Source organism: Cnephaeus nilssonii, assembly GCF_951640355.1.
Source record: "Cnephaeus nilssonii genome assembly, chromosome: 7".
In the NCBI taxonomy this organism is placed as follows: Eukaryota; Metazoa; Chordata; class Mammalia; order Chiroptera; family Vespertilionidae; genus Cnephaeus; species Cnephaeus nilssonii.
This window is the reverse complement of record NC_137078.1, coordinates 5,451,344-5,473,637: the sequence shown is the minus strand read 5'-3', so window position 1 is coordinate 5,473,637 and position 22,294 is coordinate 5,451,344. Positions and strand designations below refer to the sequence as shown.

Sequence of the window (22,294 nt, the reverse complement as noted above, 5' to 3'; positions counted from 1 at the left end):
AGGCCTGCTCTTACACACCGGCCTTTCGGAGATGAAAGCCACGCAGGCCAGGAGCGTACCCTAAAACAAAGCCCGGATAACCCTTGTAGGCAAACAATGCCCAGAGCTCCAGCTGAGAAGGCACCCTCTGTAAATCTTCATGGGGGCTAACTCTCAGTATGAATATTCAAGAAATAGCAAAAGAACCCTGAAAAACAGAGGCATTATTCCAATCAATAAAATATTTTGTACCAGAGCTACTGTTTTGACTCATTCTAACAGACAGCTGTGTGCCCCAAACACCTCCAGAAAGAGCGATGGCTCAGTCACATCCCACGGGGCTTGGACACATCTGGACCTGGTGGGAAACAGTGGCAGGACCTACTCCCTCTGGACACGGCCACTGCCTTGCTCTGCCGGCCTCTGGGAAGGGCACCAATAGACCACGTCCCGCTGAGAGATGTCAGGGAACTTGAAGCTTCTCACCAGAAAATAGATGCCCTTTCAGCCCATGGTTTCCTGATGAAGCCAGTGGAGAGTGTTTAAGAAAAACAAATGGAAAACAGCAACTTGGAAAACAGCACACTTTGCCTATTTGTGCTGTGGGGTGCAGAATACAGTGGAGGCGGGTTTTGTAAGGTGTTTAGTTTCAGGGGACTGGAATGTCCTCCATTTGTCCAAGAGCTCAGTAAACTCCCCTTTGTCCTCTGGGGATCTCAGTCATGAGACCAGAAGCCACACCTGGGCGAGAACAGGCAATGCCAGGCATGGCTCCGGGCCAGGTCAGAGGCCTCTCCAGGTGGCTTGGTACCATTGGGTCTGACTTCAAATGGTCATTGAGTCAGGCTGCTGCAGAACAGCCGTGGGAAAAGCCTCCTGGGGAAGGACCCAGCTGTCCAGGGGCTGGGCAGCACCTTCCCTCACCAGCCCGTGGAGCGGCCTTGAGATTCACTTCCAGCATGACCCTGTCAGCTGGCCAGCCAAACCATGACATCTAAAAATCACATCTGCTACCTGCTGAACTCACTTTTGCCCTCGGAAATTTTTAAAAATTAAATAAAGTGGGCTTGCAAATTATGGGCCTTCCCAGGAATGGCAAGAGGTGCGAGCCTGCCTCAGGCTGGCACTGCCCCTCAGGCACTGAGAAGTATGGATATCTAGCACCAAGGCAACGTGTAAGCACTGTTTGATTTTTTTCACAGCAGTCTTGTTTCAAAGAGGGTATAACCCCAAGGGCCACGTCTCCAGTTTTCTTGTGTGCCCTGGATGTTGACACAGCTCTGAACCCGTAAAGGGCTTCCCTGAGCGAGACGGACTGAAGATCAAGCAGTGCCCTCATCTCAATGGGAAATTCTCAGACAACTCTGGATAACATTTTCATTGAATTTTTAAAATTGCTGTTTTAATAAAAATAACATAACAGACATTTTGTAAGACACAGGAAAGCACAAGGAAGGAAAACTTTTCTCTATAATGCTACCGGTTAATAACAATTGCTGACTTTGGAGTGTACATCACTTTTCCTTTGTACATATGCATGTGCGCGTGTTTCATGTAGAACAGGTCCATGTGACTGCACATGTGCCGCTGTACTCTCACTGTGCACAGTCCCCACCCCACCCCCTTGCCCCACACCCACACCCACACCCACACCCACACCTGTGAGATCTTGCCCTCCTTGGTGACTCTGCCCCCTCTTACTGCTACTGCCCTGACTGCAGCTCATTCTGCTCCCACCCTCTCCCTGGGCAGCCAGTGTCTGCTCCGGGAAAGACAAGCAAACCTAATTCAGAAGGTGAAATGCTTGCTACCTAGAACCCTTGTTCAAGGGGACTCTGAGCTCACAGGGCTGAACCCCACAGGCAGGGGCTTCCTGGCTGCCTTCTGAACTGTGTTTTTGGGTGGCCCAGTGATGACAGCTGCAGGGAAATGGGAGGGGGGATCCTCCGTCCTCTCCCAGGCAGCGACTACGACCTCACCTGGAAGCAGGAGTCACATAGTTTCCTGGGAACACCCCAGAGAGCCCAGACCTCAGGGATGTGCCCTTGAACCAGCCGTCCTGACACTTCTCCAGGACATAGTACATCTCGCCCTTGCGCAGCTCCAGCTCGTCACTCTTCTGGGGCTTGTAGGTGTAGAGCGCCAGGTACCTGCAGGCAGAAGAAGCAGGGCCAGGATCAGTAGTGGCAGGCAGGACGGGCATAGGGCCACTGTGTCCCCTGAGTCACATGTGAGCTCTTCTGTGGGTGAACTCAACCTAAGAGTAGCTGATGCCTCTGGGGACTGGCACACAGCATGTGACATGCTCTTCCCAGTAAAGCAATGAGGGGCTGGGGAGGGGCATTCCCAGCACTGCCAGGTCCAGGGAGGCACTGGCAGGGGAGGGGCAGAGCTCTGCCCGTGACCCTAGAGTCCAGGGTCACGCCCAGCCCTGTGCCGACCCAAGCAAGTGTGCAGCCAGGAGCACCCCCGACCTGACAGCTCAGTGAGGCTCCTTGAGCCGTGAGAGGCCCTGGGGTGTCAGAAGCAGATCTGGGGCGAGGTCGTAGGGCCCCCTGTTTTTGTTTGTTTGTTTACTATTTTCTACACTGCCTATAACTTGATGCTCCGGGCAAGAGAAATCTTTAGGAAAAACAGGGAGCACGAGAACAAGCGGGAATGGGCTTTCCTCGTTTAGTCTCCGGCCTGGTCGTACCATCGATCTGAGCTGTCAGAGGCCTCGAGGCCCTGGGTAGAGAAAAGGCAGCCTGGGTAGGGAATTCTTGGTTGCATTCTTCCTTGCGATATTTGTACCACAACTAATTACTTAAATCCCACTTTTTTAAAAAAAGCTAATTTGAAGACAAGGAGAGAACAAACCTAGTGGTGGAAATTCCCACTTAGGGCCCAGAAAGTGGGCCTCCAAGCTGCCAAGAGCCACGCAAACCCCTTCTGTAACGTAACTGGTGAGCTGACCCCAGCCTCACAGGGTACTGGGAGGCCTGGCAAATGCTGCAAGTGCTTTGCTGCGTGGGGTTTGAAGAAGGGTTAGTGTGAGCTGATAGAACTGTGAGGCAGTTCCCTGCAGGACACAGACTCATTAGACGTTGCCCCTCCCAAGGGCTGCCTGAAGTCCACAGGGCCCTCTGTGGGTGGGGAAGCTGAGGTGCCATCTGGGCTCCAGATTCCCCTGAGGATCAGCTGGGCTTCCCCCAACCACAGCTCAGTGCTTGCTCCCTCGCAGGCCTGACTCCCAGCGGCAGTCCTCCCCCAATGCAGGGCAGTCCTCCCTGCGCGGCAGGAAACCCCACTTAGCACTAGTGCTGCCGAGGACCCGCCTCCACCTACAGGCCCCCAGGCTGGCTTGCTGTCAGTCGGCCCTGCTGGCACCTTCACAAGTGTCCACACTGCCCACCAGGCTCCCACTCTGTTCAGGGTGACTTTCTGCCCTTCCCCTGTGCGTTCTTCTCCATTCCCTCCAGGCCAGGGCCAGGTTCTGCTCTCTCTCTGAAGGTGATCAGCATAACAGGGTGCAGGGGGGCAGGTACTGTGCTGCTGCAGGAGCTTCCTACAAGGCCGGTGCTGTCAGAGGAGGCTGGGTTGTGGGCTCACCCCCTGGTGCCTCACCACAGCCGCAGCAGGGACTTACGTTACTGGGTCTTAGTGTACTGAGCTCAGACTGGTCAAGCCCACTGCAGCCCAAGGTGCAGAGCCAGCCCTGTGTTACGGACCTGGGCAGAAGCGATCCCGTCCCGTGTGAGGCATGGTTCCCAACATCACAGAACGTGGGGGCTGTGTAAACATTAGAAGGCAGCTTGGCGACCTCTTCCTGTCCCCACAGGTCCTTCCCTCCCCTCACCTGGCTCTGAGAAACCCACGGAGAAGCGGAGGTAAGACTCACTCCTAGCCCAAGCAGTGGCCTATTTACTGACCCGAAGTGTGGCTTCCAGGACCAGACATTTATGCCCCAGGAAGCCCTACAAGGCAGGCGGATGAAGAGCAGACAAGCCCGGGCCAGGGAATGAACTTTGGGTGGCCTCCCAATACCAAGGCAGTGAGAAGGGAGGGTGTGGGCTCCTGCAGGCCTGAGTGTGTCACGGGAGAGATGAGCAGCCGCCTCCTGCACTGGGTGAGCAAACTGAGAGCCCCCTTTGTGTTTCAAGACAACCAAAGCCTTAGGAAATCAGTGCCCATGGGAACTTTAATATGCTAGAAGTGGGTAAGAACACCCTTCGACCATTGGCTGACCTGAGCGATCAGGCCTTTCAATTATGTGGGCTCACATTTCAGAGCTTGCGACTTGACCTGCAGAAGGTAAACCCCACATGGACGAGGATGGCTGGAGTCATTCTGTCACAGACCTTCTGTTAGCCTGGCTGGCGCGTGTCACAGACCCCTGACTCACAGTAGCACGCTCGCTGCTACCCTTGTCTCCATGCAGGCGGCCCTCTCATGCACAACCTCAGACCACCTTTGAACATGACTACAGCTACTGTTTTGGGAAGGACAGTCAGACAGAGAGCAACCACATTCCCACCCTACATGCCTGCCACCAGGATGCATGAACTGCTAACTTCTTAAAGCTAAAAAGGATAGATGAGTGATCAGGTTAATCTGATAAACTGATGAGATCACTGGATTGTTTTCTCCCTAGTAATAAAATAAAAACTGTGATTTCAAAGGTCATGTTCTCAAAGTTGACTGTGCACAGCGCTGTAATGTATGAGATATCACTTGCTATGGTGCTTGGGGCTCGGTACAAAAAGCCATGCGAAGCACACAGTGAGCCAGTCTCAAGCATTGCTGGCCATGGTTCCTCAGATGACCACTGTGACTAGCAGACACATCTCCGCCAAAATGCTCATCATCCTTTCGAGGACAGTATCTGACATGGAAGTCTTCCTTCTGTTACCCAAATGAAAACCAACCCACACGGACAGCTGTGCTCTGGGAGGAGACAGAGGAGAGAGCAGAGGGACGGGGTCCCCGATGGCAGAGTGGGGTGGGGTGGGAAAAGAGGTCTTTCCATCTCCACACAAAATTAAAAAGCCTGCATGGTATGGGAGGTCTGTGCATAGTGGGGCCCTCCAAAATGTACCCACCACACCTGGGAGTGATGTTCTTGGAACTGTGCTACCTTTGGGGTCTCAAAGACAGAGCAGCTTTCTTGGGTGGCTGATTTGATGCAGAGTTGGGGACTTTGGGCCAACACCGGGAGTCCTCTGCACCTAGGAGGGGTAAGGCTGTGGCTCTCATTGAACAAGGAAACATCTGTTGAAGGCCTGTGTACTGGGCATTCATTGTGAGACCCAAAAGTGAAACACCTGGGCCTTGCCCTGGAAGGGTTCACGGTGTCCTGCCTCTCATTTGGGGAAGTCCACTAGGGCCCAAGGATCTCCTGTGGATGAAGATCTATTTTCTCAGGGAAAGGAAATCCAGTGCTAGAAGAGCAACAATCACCATCCTTCCCCACATGCCTCCTCGGCCCAGGTCTGAGTGGAAGCCATTGGAGCTTACCCAGGAGACCCAGTCAGAAGACAGCACCTTCTGTCCAGTTTTGCTGAAAACATGAGTTTCAGCCTAAAGACATCTAGAAGGTAGTGTACTAATCTATGCTCCACTCGGGAAACTAGGTTAAATGTAGGTAAGCCTCAATTTCCTTTTGTTTACCTGGATGATAATAACCTACTCACAGCATTGTGGGCAAATAAAGGGAGGATGTTCATGATTTCCTACCTGTCTCCAGGTAAGGCAAACGTTTCCACTAGGCTTAGGGAGGCAGGGAAGCATGTACCAGGGTATTTAAGCTACTTCTAGGAAACCTTCTGGAGCTTGGCAAGTTGCTTTTTCAAGAGGCATTTTGCTTGAAATACATTCTGTTCTGCACCCACACATATTCTAAGTGTCCTTCTGACTGCATAGTATCTGTGAAACTTTCCCTTCCCCAATTATTGACCAAATTCTTATTCTCCACCTTAGAACATTCACTCAGGTAACTGGCTCATTGCAAAGGAAAGAGTAGAGGCAGTCTAATTCCTCAGAACGCTATTTAAGTGGGGAATTTTTATACTGCACGTATCTTTTAAGAAATGTAATTTAACAAGAGTAGGTTCTAAGCAAGGCAAGCATTCACTTCCAGCAGTGACTCATCAGGGTGTATTTGGCTGTGACACACAGCTGCTGTGCATGGGCATGGCAGTTACAGCTGCTAAGATGCTGAGCTACTCTGAGCAGCTAGTAACTAGCCACCATGAAGACTCCATGACCACCCACTGCGCCAGCATCCCCCCACTCCGGCCTGCAGCCCACACCTTCTCAGGGGCCTGTGAGGTGTTCTCTTTGCTATGGTTGATCCCCTCCTGATTGGCCAGTGCCTGTATCATCACATATTTTGATTATGCCCTCTGCTCATAATACATGTCCTAGGGACAATAACATTTAAAAACCTGCTAGAGTTTTCTGCACTTTCCTGTCAGCAGTATTATTAGATGTACATAATTAAACTGACCAACTAGTGGGCAGCCAGTGTGGCTTAGTGGTTGAGTGTTGACCCATGAACCAGGAGGTCACGGTTTGATTCCTGGTCAGGGCACATGCCCGGGTTGTAGGCTCGATCCCCAGTAGGGGGCGTGCAGGAGGCAGCTGATGAATGTTTCTCTCTCATTGATATTTTTCTATTTCTCTATCCCTCTCCCTTCTCCTCTCTCTAAAATCAATTAAAATATTTTAAAAATAAAATAACCAACTAGTAACAAATGAGACCCCTATAGAAACCATACATTTCCATGCTAGCAGTGTGAGATGGAGATGCTGAAGGCATGGGACCCCAAAACATAAACAGCAGCTCACACATTGAGAGGCAGCTGCCCTTTGGGAGCCATGTCCTGCTGTTCAGCCGCTGGGTTGGATCCGGCAGAGGAGTCCTGTAAACAGATAAGAAGAGAGTGAGCTGACAGGTGGCTCTGCCCAGGGAAGAGAAAGACAACGTCGCGCGGCGTCATGAAGCATCTGTCCTCTCCTCGGGGTCTACTTGCCTGGGTTGTTAATGACGTTGTTGTTGTTGTTGTTGTTTTTCAATATACTGGGGAGAGCTTGGTGCCCAATGACGGGCCCACGGCAGCTTTCCAGAGCCCTTCTGGAGCAGCTGCTCAGAACCCCTCTCTGTGGCTGCATCTGGGTCCATCAGCACCACTCTGCTGAATATGGAAGAAGGCAGTTTCGGGAAGCTCATCTTTATTCTTAGAGCTTGAATGAATTATTCTTGTGTTTGTAAAAAGAACATCCAGACAAAACCTTTCATGTTATAAAGCCTGGGCTCATTGAAAAATTGCATTCCCAGGAACTGAAGATTAATCTCTACAGAAAGCTGGTCCTTTGGCTGTGGACAGAGGGCAGGCTATAGGGCAACAGGACTGACAGAGCCTAGCATCTCCCACCTCAGCCCTGAGGGACTCAAAGCTTCAGGGTTTATGGTGCAAGGAGATGACTGGAGGGACCTCTGCTTCCAGATGGTTCCTTACAATCAGGTGCGTGTTAAGTTGGCTGAGGGAAGTGGTTAAGGGCCACCAGACAGATCTGGGCTGTGCATAATCTTGCTGAGGCGATTCCTGCACAGAGATCCCTGTAGACCCAGCCCATGAGAGACAACATTGTCCCCCATCTCCTCACTACCCAACTCACCCATCCAGCCCCAGTCATCCTTAGGGCAGCACCTTGTCTTCCTGTTCAGATGCCACAATGAACTGAATTGTGTCCCCCAAAAGATATGTCCAAGTTATAGCCCCTGGTGGCTGTGAAGGTGGCCTTATTGGAATATGGTTGTTGTAGATATAGGAAAGGATCCTAAAATGAGATTACCCTTGATTAGAGTGGGCCCTAAATCCAATAACAAGTGTCCTCACGAGAGAGAGAGAAAAGGAGAACAGAGAGAGGGAGGAAAGCCACTTGAAGAATGAGGAAGAGACTGGAGAGATGCATCTATAAGCTCAGGAACACCAAGGATTGCTGGCAGCCACCAGACGCTGGGAGAGAGGTCTGGGATGGATTCTCCCTCAGCGTCCAGAAGCAGCCAGTCCTGCCTACCAACACCTTGATTTTGGACTTCTGGCTTCCAGAACTGTTGCTTTAAGCCACCCAGTTTGTGGTACTGTTACAGCCGCCCCAGGGAACTAATAGAACTCAATTCACTAACCAGTTCTGCCCTTGCTTAGCTGAGGAGCTACAAGTGCTAAGGCGACCTTCCAATCCATCCTGGGTGGTCGACTTCCCTCCTCCACCAGGGATCATGAAAGGTGCCAGAAACCACAGCATGTCCACCACCTCGAAGAAGTTAGAAATTCTATTTCTTCTTGTTTAAACAACGAAGTGCCTGGCAGAATGAGAGCATGCAACACAGAGGCATAACTTCCCTCATTTCTCTAAGACACTGTGAAGTTTCAAAGGACTTCCCACTCCAAGCTCCAGCACCTGCGAGAGACTGCTTTCTAGAGGCAGCCCCTCCCCAACCATCCCTGTGGCTGATGCAAGACACTGCTTCCTGGGGTGCTGTGTGGGAATGGGCTAAAGGTGGGAGACATTTCTCTGCTGATAGATGTGGGGGACTTCTGCCTGCTCATCACACCTGCTGAGCCTAGGAGGGGGGACAGACCAGAAGGCATTCGCCATCAAAGCTTGGGAATGTTTTCCTTCAAGATGCTGGAGGAGTTCACCACAGCGGGCCAGGGACCTTCTCCACAGGCTGCAGGCTGGGGTGGGCACCTGGTTCCAGGCCCTTACCTCCCCTAGGGTATGGATAAGCACCCCTAGTGCTGGTTTCCCCACAGCTGTCCCTTCTTGGATGGTCCCTGGAGAAAGGTGTGGGCAGGATGTCGGGGCACTTGACTCACTCACTCAGACACGGGCAGGTGGCTCCATGCTGGAGGTGACAGCCGAGGCCTGGGAGCACCCCATGTGCCACTCGCAGGCTGAGCAAAGTCAGACCTGGTCAGTGAGCTGTTGAGAAATGTTCCCTCCCTCCCCCCTCGGCTCTGCACACAAGCAAGAAAGTAGTGTGACAGTCAGTTGAGTTGTAGGGTTGTTCTGCCTACATGAGGCATGATCTAGGTCCTCATTGATGTCTGCTGACCGCTGATTGTCAGGACTGGCCCGGGCACAGACACAGCCTCTATGCCCATTGTGGGCTTGCATGGGGGATGGCAAGCACTGGCCATGTCATTATAGACATGGGGTCCCAGAGTGCAAGGCCACAGGAATATACAACTGGGACCTCACCTGAGGGTGTGGCCAGGGTGGGCTTCTGTGAACAGGGAGTGGGCCTATTAGGTGAGGTGGTGAGGGTCGGATGGTGAAGGAGGAGCAGAGTAGTCTGTCCAGCAAGGGCTGGCAAAGGCAAGCTCAGCAAATCTGAAGAAACTGAAAGAAAGGAAAAGTGAGTGGTGAGGAAAAGTGCCCAGAGCCAGTCTGTGTGAGGCCTTCTGAGAGGGATTCCGGTCTTCACCTTGAGGGCAGAGATGCCCTGGAAGGCTGGCAGGAGAAAGACAGAGACGGAATCAGACACATGACTCACAGGGGGGCCCCTCAGGAAGCATGAGGAAGGTCAGGTCTGGGTCAAGGGCATGGGGGTGGAAAAGGTCTGGCATGTATAGGAGGTCATGGGTAAGAACAATTACAGCAAAAATAATAAAGACCACTCCCCCATCCAGAGCTCACCAGCATTTCTTCTGGAATAATGCACTTAATATTCAAATAAGCCTATAAAGTGGTTTTTTTTTAAAAATCAGCATTTTATAAAACGAGGATCTGAGGCACAGAGAAGTTAGGTGAATGGTTCACATTCATACAGCCAGTACATGGCCATGGCTGGGCTGGAACTCAGGCAGTCTGATGTTGGAGGCCATGTGCCTACTCACCACGTCGTCTGCATTAGTTTCTCATGGCTGCTGTAACAGGTCATGACACACTTAGTGACTGAAAACACAGATACACTATCTGACAGTTCTGAAAGTCAGAAGTCCCAAAGCAAAGGTTGGCAGGACTGTGCCCTCTGGAGGTTCTCAGGCAAAATCCATGCCTGGTCTCTTCCAGCCTCTATAGCTACCAGCTCCTCCCTCCCCCCCACTTCCCCAGCTGGTGGTCTCTGCCTCCATCTTGAAAGCCAGCAACGTATCACCTTCAAATTTCTCTCTCTGATCTCTGCTTCTATCATCTCATCTTCTCTCTGACTCCAAACCTCTTGTCTTCCTCTTATAAAGACCTTGTGATGTGATTACATTGGGTCCACTGGGCAATCCAGCATAATCTCCCATCTTTTGCCAAGTAGAGTAACACATTCACGTTCTGGGGTCGGGACAGGGATGTTTGGGAGTCCGTCTTCCCTCCTCTACCAACAGGACAGGTGGAGTCGTGAGCTGAAGGGCACAAGGGAGGGTGATGAGCCGAGCTTCTGGCCTTGGCAGCTGGCCAGATGGGGTGTCATGTGCAGAGACAGGGAGTGTGAGATCTGGGAGCCATCAGAGTTGGATGTGTGGAGACTGACATGCTGGAAGACGGTGACATGAGGATGAGGCGATGCCAGCTGAGCAAAGGGGACGGGCCTGCAGGTGGAGGTTTGGGGATCACTGGCATGTAGCTTGTCTAATCAGCAATGCAGCCTGCCAGTTAAGTTCTTAGCATTCAAGTGTGTGAGCCCGTGTCTGTGTGACCTTGGACACAGAGCCTCCACCTCTAAGGTTTACTAGCAAGTAGCAGTCAGGACTGCTGCCCTCAACTATGTGGCAGCAGGGATGGAACTTACCCTCCCAACTAAAGCAATTGAAAAATCAGGCAAAGTATGTGAACCAATGGTTCCCCAAATTTTAAAAATTAATAAAGGACAGGTAGATATACCTGAGAGATGAGAAAATAGGATCATAAACTCTCCTGTTTTCTATGTTAGTTGGAATATTAAGTGAGATCGTTTAATTTAAGCCCTCAATAAATGCTGCTATTATTACTGAAGCCAAGGTAGGAGGTGGATGAAATGGCCTGAGGGAAAGTGGGGTGAGGAGAAGATAGCTTGTGGACCACCAATTATGCAGGAGAGCTGGCAAAGGGGACAGAAAACAAGCAAGAAGCACTGGTGTCTCTGGGTTCAGGGGAGCAACAATTTCCCAGGAAGCTGTTGTCAATCATGCTGAATGCTGTCAGAAAGGTCAGGAGAGATGAAGGCCAGAGGAGCTCTTCAATGTGTGGGTGCAGACACTCACTGGGGCTGGCAATTCTTGTTAGCAATGAACCTTAAAATCTGCAAACAATTTCTATTTATAATATAGAAAATTTGGAGCAACCCAAATGTCCCACGCCAGAAGGTTTGATGGCAGATGACACCATGCACAGCAAACAGCCATGAGGGGAATTCACACCGAGTGGTGTGGAGGGCTGTGTGAAGTGCCTCAAATGGAAAAGGTGGCTAGAGAAATGCGTGTGTAGGCTTACCTCATTTCTGTAAAAGATACATGTATTTCCAGGGGAAAATGGTCTGGAGATTTATATGCCAAACTAGGGGCCCGATGCATGAAATTCATCGTGCAAGAGTAGGCCTTCCTCGCCCTGGCTGCCGGCACTGGCTTCCCTCTGGCACCGGGACCCGGGCTTCTCTTGCAGCCCTGGCTTCAGTCTAATTAGCATATTACACTTTTATTATTCTAGATGATAAACATTTGTACTTAAGGGATTTGAAATTTGGGATAATTATTTTTAAATCTATTTTTCATCGTTCAAATTTTTCATCATTTTAATACCAACAAGCAAAATGGTTTTCTGACACATCGTCCAAGTCATAAAAAGAATAATAAGGTTGTTATTTGAGACCTGTTTTAAGACCAAGCTCTGGGTGATGGTGATCCTTGTTCTCCTGGATCCCACAGGTGCCATCTTTATGGGGATGCCAGGGGCAGACAGGAGGAGACCACAGAGTGTCCCTGCGGACTGGCCCAGGTGGCTGCTGGCAGCACACAGGCCGAAGCCATTACCTGGGCACCACGCAGAGCAGATACACACGATGACTGGCTCAGAGGAATCCCAAACCCATGACTCTGTCCAAATAAACTCTCCTGAAACAGCCTGCCCCGCCCTGCACACGCAGAGCACCAGGGACTGCTCTGAGTCTTGCTGTGACCAAAAGGCAGCCTGGGTGGAGTCTCCACTCCCAATGCTCGGGCCACTCAAGTTGCAACTCAGTAGGAGGCAATAACGCCTTTGGCCAGGACAGTCAGAGGAGACGTATGTCAGGCGGAGGGAGAGGCTGGCTGACTGTGGACTGTGCAGTATTAAGGCTCAAGAACCCATCTTTGCCAGCATCTGCCAACTTCGCTGGGTGACCCGTACACTGAACACGCCACATGGCGGAGTGTTTGGAGGGTCAGGAAGGACTAGGGCGGGGAGGGCTGCCCAGGCGCATGGTAAGAGAGCTGCATCTAAAGAAAGCCTCAGGGCCGAGCATCCGGGCAGCTTTGCTGGAAACCTGGCCCTCATTTGAAACTTAATACGACAAATACTACCAAGCAAACGTGTGGGATTTCAAAGCAGACTCTTACCTAAAGCTGGAATGGAGGAGCAGAGAGGCCACACTTGTGAATACATTTTTTTTCCTGAAGGTCAAGATGGAGAATATCTAAAGCAGAGCCGGCTGAGCGTGTGTTCCTGCCTTGCCTCTGCGTGTGCAGTGCAAAGCCCAGAGGGAAAGAGTGTGACTTCCTGCAGTAGACAGGGTTCCCCCCACCCTCCTGTGCGTCAGACCTTCACTTCTATTATTGCTGATAGGAGGTGAGGGGCAATGTTGCAGTGGCGGTAAGTGGAGGGTACCCCCAGGGACAGCGGAGCAGAAGGCAACCGATGGGACGCTGGGGCCTCCTGAGAGGCAGCGGGGCCCTGCTCACTCCTGACAGGTGTCACAGACAAACGCAGAGCTCCTTTAGGTGACTGGGAATTGGAAGCGTGATGCACGCGCAGGCTTCCCAGTCAGCACCAGGCTGCCTGGAGGCTCTTCCCCTCAGTGAATCGCTCCGAGGACACACGGGACCAGAACAGGCTGGTTTCAGACTGATTGAATGCAACACCGGGGCTTCCTGTGGCCCCGAGCTTCCAGCTCGGCCACGCTGGCAGGCTTCCCCGGCCCGGGCCCCCACACCGGAGCCTGTTCACTCCTAAGAACATTCGCTAATACTGCCTTATTTTGAATGGGCCTTAAGGGGTTGAGGAAGCTTTGGCGGGAGTGAGGCAAATCAGGCAGGGATAAAAATAAGGAAGGAAAACGGGCTCCAGCTGCTTTTAGATAAAAATACTTGGGAATACAGACTCGGAACAGACGTTCTTCCTGTCTCTGAGATCACGAGGCTCAAAGCCCAGCCCAGCCTTGGCACACAAGATTGTGCCTCTGGCTCAGCACAGAAGGCTTTTGCCTGTGACAGGCAGGGTCACATGGTCTTCCTTTTCAGATGACCCCATAATGGAACCACGCTGGGGTCAGCCCAGGCAGGTGAGCACTCTCCGATGTGGGGAGCCAGCCAATAACCCGGGGATGCTGGGGCCTTGGTCCTCAGACCTACTGACCCCACAGAATGGATGACTCCAGCAATCCCGCTGGGCCTAATGTTAAAAAAACAAACAGCCCATAAGCATTTAACACAAGCCACGCATGCGGAAGGGGTCAGCTGCTCAGGTCATGGGTCAGAGGTGATGCCCTCATCAAATGAAACTCCATGGTGCCAGCAAACAGAGGGAAAGCAGGTCTGGGAGCCCAGTAATGCTGCCCCTGGTGCCCCGTCCCCCTGCTCTGTGAGCACCCACACAGGCGGGAGGCGGGGCTCAGGCAGGCCAGTGATCCCTGGGCCGGGAAGCTGCTCATCTGCCAGGGCTCCTGGTCCCACCAACAGAAGGCCGAACAGGGAGACTGCAGGGCTCACACAGCCCTGGCCCGGCAGTCAGTGAGAACCCTGCCATCACTTCTTACAGGGACCTGCCTGCCTCTTTGTCATACCCCAGCCTTGGCGGTTTAAGTGAGCATCAGTTTCTGGCTGCAGTGCTGTGGCCTCGGATCCCTGTTTCTAAACTGTCAGGTTGTTACCAGAGGCTGCAGACCCTGCTGCTGCATTTTTTGTTGTTGTTAATCCTCACCTGAGGCTATATTTTCCCCACTGATTTTTAGAGAGAGTGGAAGGAAGAGAGGGAGAGGGAAGGGAGGGAGGGAGGGAGAGAGAGAGAGAGAGAGAGAGAGAGAGAGAGAGAGAGACATGGATGGATTGGTTGCCTCCTGCATGCTCCCTGCCCAGGTACCTACCCTGGACCAGAATCAAACTCTTGACCATTCAGTGGGGGAAGCTGATGCTCTAACCATTGAGCCACAGGCCAAGGTGCTGCAGCTCCAACGGGGCCCCTGAGCAGTAGTTGGGAACCAGGCCATTTTATTTTCCTCTTAGGATCAATACGAGGAAAAAGGGGTCTTGTTTGGGGGGCTGAACGGGGCTTCACCTTGCTTTCTGACACAGTGGCACAGACTGAGACCCTGAGGAGAAACTGCTCCTCAGTTCAATTTTTAATATGAGTTCAGAAAACTCATCACCCCAAAGAGCAGTTAAATAAGCCCATTTTCTTCATCACACGACCACTCCATACAGAGTGCAAATGAGTCTCATGAACGTGCTTCCACAGAAAAACTCAGAAGAAAACACTTTCCTGCCTGAGTCTTCCACTTGGCTCCAACAGGACAGCACAAGGGCGGGCAGAGGCCGGGGCGTTGTGAGGGCGAGGACAGACAGGCCCGGAGGCCCTGGAGGTCAGAGCCCAAGAAGCCGGACCAGACGGTCTGTCCTGGGACAGGGAGGGCCTTGCCTCCTGCCGACATAACGGGTCTTTCTCAGCCCTTGGGAAAGATGGCTGGCCACCTGAGATGGAGACAGCCAGGAGGCCTATGTTCACCTTGCACCTGTCCACTGCCCACTCTGTCCCAGCAATCCCTCCACATTAGCTCACAGCGTGACTCCGGAGCCTCTGGGCTGCTGCCTCCTGGGCTGTGTGAACAGGCCCCTCCCTCAGGGCCGTGCTCAGCTCAGGACTGGACAGACTCACCCAAAGATCAAATCTGGCCCCTCGCTGCCTCCTGCTTTTGTAAATAAAGTTTTATTGGCACCCATACACCCCCCCACATTTGCTGTTGCCTGTCTGCTTTTGCCCACAAAGGTGGAGCTGAGCAATCGTGACACACTACGTGGCCCACAAGCCTGAAACATTCCGTCTCTGGCCGTCTAAGGACAAATGCTTGCTAGTTCTGCTCCAGTCTGCAATCTCCAGTGCCTGCCCTCACCTCACTGGGCTGAGGATCGGGACCAAAAAAACCTCGCTATGCCAAAAGCTTAACGAGGCACCCAGGACATTATTAAGGAAAGTGGCCCAAAAAGGGGGGGCATGGAGGAAGGGCATCCACAAAACAGCTCTATGGCATGGAGCTACCCTCTGCTGGTGGTCCAGGTGAGTCCGAAGGCAAGGTCCATGACAAGCCTCTCCTCGTGTCTGCCACAGGCTGCTCCCTTAACCAAGGGCTCACCAGACTTCAGAGGATATTCAGGGTGGGGGGTGGGGGGTGGGGTGGGGGTGAGGGTGGGAGGACCAGCAGCTCACCTGAATTCCTGGACCAGCATGTGCACACCAGAACTCCCCGCGCTCCCCGGGTGCCAAGGGGGTACCAGGGACCTTCCCTGATGCACCCTTCTCTTGTTTGCCAGGGATGGCAGAAACCTGTGGATGTGGCTCCTGCCTTGTCATAGCAGCAAAAGAAACACAGTTGAACTGAACACCATGGACAAAAAGCCTGGCAGCCGAGCAGAGCAGAGCCAGGCCACAGGCAGCCACAGCGTTCTCTGCCCTCACTCAGAGGCGTGGCCCGTAAGTCACAGGGGCACAGCAATTCCCAGATCTGCTGAAGAAAAGTCTCCTGCACATGGTCTCCAGGATGAGATGTTTTTATTCATCCCACATTCACTTGTTTGTTTCTTTCTCCTTGTAAGACATGACATTAAATTTGCAACTTTCTCCAAGTGCTAAGACTAAGCACTGGTTCTGGCCCAGCAGCAGTGTGCAGGCTGCAGGGCAGGTGAGAGCGGCCTGTGCCTCCCTCAGCAGGCCCCTGTGGACAGGACAGGTGTGTCACTGAGGCAAACACCTGCGCCCCACACACTGGGAAGGCTCCCCAGCAGCAGGGGGAGCACCTAACCACATCCTGGGAGCTCGCATGCACAGGGAAGACATGGAGACACTTTCTCTTTTGATATTTTCCCTGTTGAATATCAAACACTTCCCCTCCCACTGATTTTAAAGGGCACTTTCCTAGTCTTGATTTGTAAGCCATCGGGCTCTGAAGCTGAGAAACTCACAAGGGCTGGTGACAGAGCCTGTTCCTGCCCTGGCCTGCTGGGGAGCCTTTCCCAATGTGGGTGTTCGATCCCACAGAACCCGCCTTTGACACCCGGGCAGTCCAAGGGCAGCTGGCACAGAAATGTGAGCCTCGCTCTTCAAGTGTCGGCTCTTCCACAGGCACTGTCTGCAGACAGCCGTCACCTCTTCCAGATTCCCAGCCTCTGTGTGAAGCAGTGAAAACTTACGCACAGATACAGAGACTTGGCGGGGAATGGTGCTGTTCACCAACATCCGGGTTCTCCTCATGGGCACCTGCTGGAGGACTTGCTGTGGTGACTGAAAGGTGAGCAGGAGTGACACGGGTCACCTGCATGCAGAGATCTTTAGGAGCCATTACACTAGTTGCCACATTTCCCACCCCTCACTGGCACCCGCGGTCAGCATGCATTCCTGTTCAGGGCCAGAAAATAAATATAATATTTTAGGCTCTGTGGGACATATGATCTGGTTGCAACTAAGCAGCGCCTCTGCTGTGGCCTGAAAAACAGCTACAGACAATGTATAAATGAGCAGGTGCAGCTGTGTTCCAATAAAAATTTATTTACCAAAGAGGAGTAGGACAGACTTGGCCTGAAGGTGTGCTGATGTCCCGGGAGAGGGCACTCTGGAGCAGGCAGGCCCTCAGCTGCCCACGATAGACATGCAGTCTAAGTGAGAAGTAAGCCTCTGAGGGTTTGGGGCTGCTTGTTATCACAGCATAACCTGGCTCACACTGACAGATACAGGGTGTTCCAGACCTACATGCACCCATTAAGGTTCCTCAGGCAGTTTGGTGATGACTTTAGTCACCTGTTTCGTTTCTTATTTGGTTTATGGGAGAACTATCCTAAAATGTAAGTAATCATTTCCTAATTTGATCCAATGGCAGTTATAAACAAACTAGAGGCCCAGTGCACAAATTTGTGCACAGGTAGGGTCCGGCCAGTCTGACCCCAATTGGGGCAGATTGGGGCTGGGCCTGTCGGGAGGAGGAGATGGCGGGAGGTTGGCCAGCCAGCCCTCCCCGTTTGGGGCCTGATCAGGTCTGGCCTGGCTGGGGGAAGGGGCCACAGGAGATTGGCTGGTGGGCCCCACCCCCAGTTGGGGTGGAGGGTGCTGATCGGAGGCCAGAGGCCTGGTGGAGGGGCCATGAGTGGTTGGCCGGTCGGCTCTGCCCCTGGTCAGGATAGGGGGGCCAATCTGGGGTGGAGCTGTGTGGGGGAGGGGCTGCAGGAGATTGGCCAGCCAGCCCCGCCCCCTATTGGGGTGGGGGTTTGCGATCAGGGGCAGGCTGGCCAGGGCGAGGGGCTGCGGGCCTATCGTGGTGGGGTGGTCTGATTGGGGGTGGGGCTGGCTGGGAGGAAAGGGGGGGATGTTTGGCTGGCTCCGCTCTTGATCAGGGTGGAAGAGTCTGATCAGGGGCAGGCTGGCCAGGGGGAGGGCCCGCAAGGTTGGCCGGCCAGCCCCACCCCCTGATTGGGCCGGTTCACTGGCCACAGTGGGCGTCAGAGCCACCAGTTGTTACAGTTGTTATGACCGTTTACGGTCATTGGCTTTTTATATATATAGATAGTTGGGTTTTTAAAACTGGGTGTGGGAGCAGTTTTAAACAGTCAGATGTGCACCTGTCCAACCACTAGGGTCTGTGATCACTCCTTCATCCTGACAATTACAATGGGAGAAGAGCTTTGGCATTAGAGCCCAGACCCTGACTGGATGGCAGAGGTGCCTGGGAGAGTAGGGTTTGGAACTTGCAGGATCTTAGGCTCAGGAATTTGTGAGAAGATGGAATAAAGAAGGGGAAGCAGGTTTGAGGAAATAGGACTGTAGCTCTTCTCTGACATATTGAACGTGAGGTACCTCTCCAGGTGAATCTATTAAGTAGTAACATATCTGTAGTTTAGAAAAGGTCTTAAGGGCAGAGTTAAGACAGTTGGGGTTCAGCATTGGGTTGGAAGAGAACCCCAGGGGAGCGTGTGCAAAGGGTGAGGAGCGCATTGATGTTCACGTGAGACTTTCAGAAAGAGGATCTGGGGGAGGAGGCGAGGAAGTCAGGAGCTGGAGAGGAGGAAGCAAGGGCCGGAGAGAGGTGCGGGAAGGGAGCCTGGTCCACAGTCCCATGCTGACCAATGTCAAGGAGGAGGAGGATGGAACAAGAACACTGGACCTGGGTACCGGGTGACTTGGCCAGCCGGGTTTGGCAGGAGGGGTGGAAGTAGCGGTTGGATTGCACTGAAGCATGCCCAACATGGGAAAGCAGACTCGTGTCAGTGGCAGAGAGAAGGGTGCGATGGGGTCTGCAGCAGCGCTGGGAGAAGGCAATGCAGAAGGGAAAAGGGCAACTCCATGCCCGTGGCACCTCCTGCAGGGAAGGCGCACCCAGGCAGGGGCAGCGCTCTCCACCCTCCTTCTAGTCCCGGCTTCCATGTCTCCTTCCCGGTGCCCTTTGCTCTCAGAACAAAGCGCTGGGTCCCTGCACCTCGAGCCTGCAGTGTTTTCCCGTGGCCACGGGTGCACAGAGACCGTGATGAGGCCCAGGCGGCGGTCGCATGTCATACTCCAAGAGGAGAAAGGAGCACAGCGTCTGACTGTCCACATTTCCGTGCTCCCACCACACTGCAGACAAACCCGACGCTGTGCAGCTTCAGGCCCCAGAGCACGGAGTTCTTCCTTTCCTTTTCTTTCTTTATTGATTAAGGTATTACATATGTGTCCTTACCCCCCATTGCCCCTCCACCCCCTCACTCATGCCCTCACCCCCCTGGTGTCTGTGTCGCTTCTTCCTTTTCTGTTATGGAACTCCCTCCTCCCACCCACCGGGCCCTTTAGCTAAACAGTTGCCACTTTCTCCTTTGTTTTTTTATCACAGCTTTTCTTCCTTTTTGCTGTAGCAACACAGCCTCAGCCTCAAGCCCTTTGTGTAAAGGGCCAGAGAGTCAGTATTTTAGGCTCTGTGTTTCGTCGCATCTTCCTCTTCTTTTCTTCCTTTATTTCTTGTTTCCTTCTCCCACCCATCCTCTTATGCCCCCGCCCCCCGTCCACTTTAAACAACTCTTAAAAATAAAAAACCATTCTTGGTGCAAGAGTCCTAGGAAAACAGTCACCCAGGCCACGGTTTGCATGGTGTCCTGGTGGCAGCACCAGCTGGAAAGCTCTGACAAGGTCCCTCCGCACGGCTCCCTCCCCTCCCGCCTCAGGAGTGCAGGTGCCCTGCCCACTTCGGGACAGCACGCTGGACCCAGATCTAGGCCTTGAGGAGCGAGGCAAACTCCCTAAGCCCCCAGGAACCAGTGCCCCTATGGCCTGACCATCAAAACGAGGCCATGAAGCGGACCTGAACCTGGCTGGACCAGGAGTCCCCTGACCGTAGGTTACACAGGGTCCCTTCACACCCACTCCCCTCTCTACTCGGTTTCATTGATGGGGTGGCTCCTAGGATCCGGATGTCTGAAAGGCCTCCCCAGTGGCCAGGCCCACACCACAGAGGAATCTAGGCAGCGGGATGATGGCCCGGCCCAGGCACCAACACTTCCCTGCTTTGGGGCCTCTGGAACCCAGCATGGGCCCTGCATGGAGAGAACCGTTAGATTTCTGCGAAAGCCTCCAGCCACCTTCCTTTGGAGCCCAGTGAAGGATGGAGATGCTCTAGGCTGACCAGCTGCCTTGCTGGGCCCAGGACGGTCTGGTGTGTGTGCTGAAGTCCTGGGCCGGGAGAACCCCTCAGTCTCGGGTGCACCACGACATGGGGCCCCTCCATGGACTGGGTCTGGGTTCAGTCAGGACCTGTGGCACCGCTTGGAGAAGAGAAGAAACAGTCCCCAGACCCAGGCCACACCCCAGACCAATCACATCAGTGACCCGGAAAGCTGTCCAATCTCCTCTTCTAAGCGCTCAGGTCCCTCCTCTGTTAATGGAGCAGCCAGTGCCCCCTAAGTCCCCTTCTGGCACTCCTCTCCCCCGCTGTTGGGGGGCGGGGAGTGAGCGGGCCAGGCCTGTCCTGGGGACCAGGTGCTGAGTTTGTTCTGTCCTCCAGGTGATAAAGGTGCCCAGTGCATTCCAGGTGGGGCCTCAGAATTCCCTGGCAGTCTGCAGGAGGCTGGAGCACTGCACCACACAGCCTGCCACCGGGAGAGACCAGAAGGACTGACAGTCGCGAGCGGCCCACAGAAAAGCTCACTGAGCCCAGGCTCCTGTGACAGGAGCTGTGGCTGTGAGCAGGCCGGGCCCCACCCACCCTTACCCACCACCGGTCTTCCAGACCTTCAGCTGACACCACAGCAGACAGAGGCTCCGGGAGCAGACAGCGATGACTGGACAGAGGAGGCACCTGGGTGTCATAGCTGATGCCTTGGGGCTCAAGACTCATTCCCTGACTCTCTGAGGAGCAGAAAGAACCACTACCTATAGCACTGACCTCGCCCTGAGGAGAGGCCATCTGTGTCTGACAGCAAGCCAGCCAGGAGGCTCCACACCAGCTCCGCTTAACACACTAGTACATTGAGACTCCAGAAGAGACCAGGCAACTCTGCTAGGTGACACAGCTAGTGAGCAGGGCCTCTGCCCCCCACTGCCCTGTGCCAGGTCCCGGACCGGCCTTCACAGAGCGCCAGCTGCTCTCTGCTGGGGCCGGCAGGCACTTTCCTCTCCTCTGGCCAGAGGCCAGACCTGAACGTTTTATAGCAAAGGAAGGTCAGGTGGCCACTCCCCACCACTCCTGCCCAGAGCCAGGAGCAGGGCGGGATGAGCAAACCCGAGGGAACTGTCAGAACGAGCTGTCACTCACACCATCTGCCTGCATTTCCTCTGGGTGAATGAAAAGAATGAAAGCTACTAGTTCTCCCTGGAGTGCACTGTGCCTGGAGAAGCCCAGGCAGGGAGGGAGAGCAAACAGGCCCAGAGTGTGTCCTAGAGGCACGCTGCTGCCGCTAGGACCCTGAGCATTCTGTCACAGCTACTGCATTTTAGGGCCATTTCTATAGAAACCACAACCCCAGCACTCCCTTTCCATTTTAAAGGAACACAAAAGAGAGCTAGAAGAATCAGTGATATTGAGGATCCTAACTCAGCCACCTAAGGGCTCCCTTGTCCATGTGGCTCAGGGGCACGGCTCAGCCACACTGCTGCTGTGTGTTTGTGGCCGTGAGGATGGGTGCACTTGCTTTTCATCTGGTTCCTGTCCCTCCACAGGGCTTTAGAATGAAGTCAGTTAAATCGCAGCAGGACTATCTTGTGTTGGGCGGCCTTTCTGATCTGTGGTGGCGGGCACATAAGGTCTTTAGGGGGACTCAGCTGAGCCACTTCCCTAGGCCTCGCACACCAGCCTGGCTGGGAGTACACACAGGCGTGGCCCACCCAACAACAGCCACCCCTGCGCTCCAGAAGAAAACTTGCTAGAACCCACAACCCAGGTCTCACAAAACCTTTGCCCCTTGTCGCCAGGAAGCCTTGGGTGTGCTGCACAGGAGCAGACAGGGCTGGTCTGAGTTCCAGATGAGCCTTGTCATCTCACAGGGGCCAAAATCACCCATGCCCCCTGGGCACAGAGGAGCCTGGGTGCTCCAGCTCTGCCGGCCTGGTGCCCGCCTCCATGATGCCAGCCTGGCACGTGGAGGCCTGTTTGCTGAGGAAGGCAGGCCTGCAGAGTCTGGATTTCCCAGATGCGTGACCACAGAGCCCACTTCTGACCCCCAAGTGCAGAACTCCGGGACTAGGTCCCTCTCCCAGGGCAAATCCAGCCTGGTGGGCAGGAGGGTCCATGAGGCGGTGGCCACAGCAAGGACCTGCTGTTCGGCATGCCCTAGCAGTCCTGGGTATGTCCCTAGGTCGGCCAGTGTGATGCCCAAGACCAACAAAGCGACCCAGAACCAGAAAGGCAGCGTGGGAGCAGTGGCAGAACCAGGGGCGAGTCTCT

The 22,294-nt window shown here is 53.6% G+C and overlaps 1 protein-coding gene across 1 annotated transcript in view; it reads right to left on the bottom strand.

The window, feature by feature from the left end:
• The window catches only part of SH3RF3 (SH3 domain containing ring finger 3), a 257,852-nt gene that overhangs the window by 29,541 nt on the left and 206,017 nt on the right, over nucleotides 1-22,294 (bottom strand). Inside the window, exons 5-6 of the mRNA XM_079776959.1 lie at nucleotides 6,808-6,881; nucleotides 1,959-2,129 (exon numbers count right to left, since the gene is read on the bottom strand). Coding sequence (XP_079633085.1) covers nucleotides 1,959-2,129; nucleotides 6,808-6,881 — 245 coding nt within the window. The remainder of the gene's footprint in view (nucleotides 1-1,958; nucleotides 2,130-6,807; nucleotides 6,882-22,294) is intronic.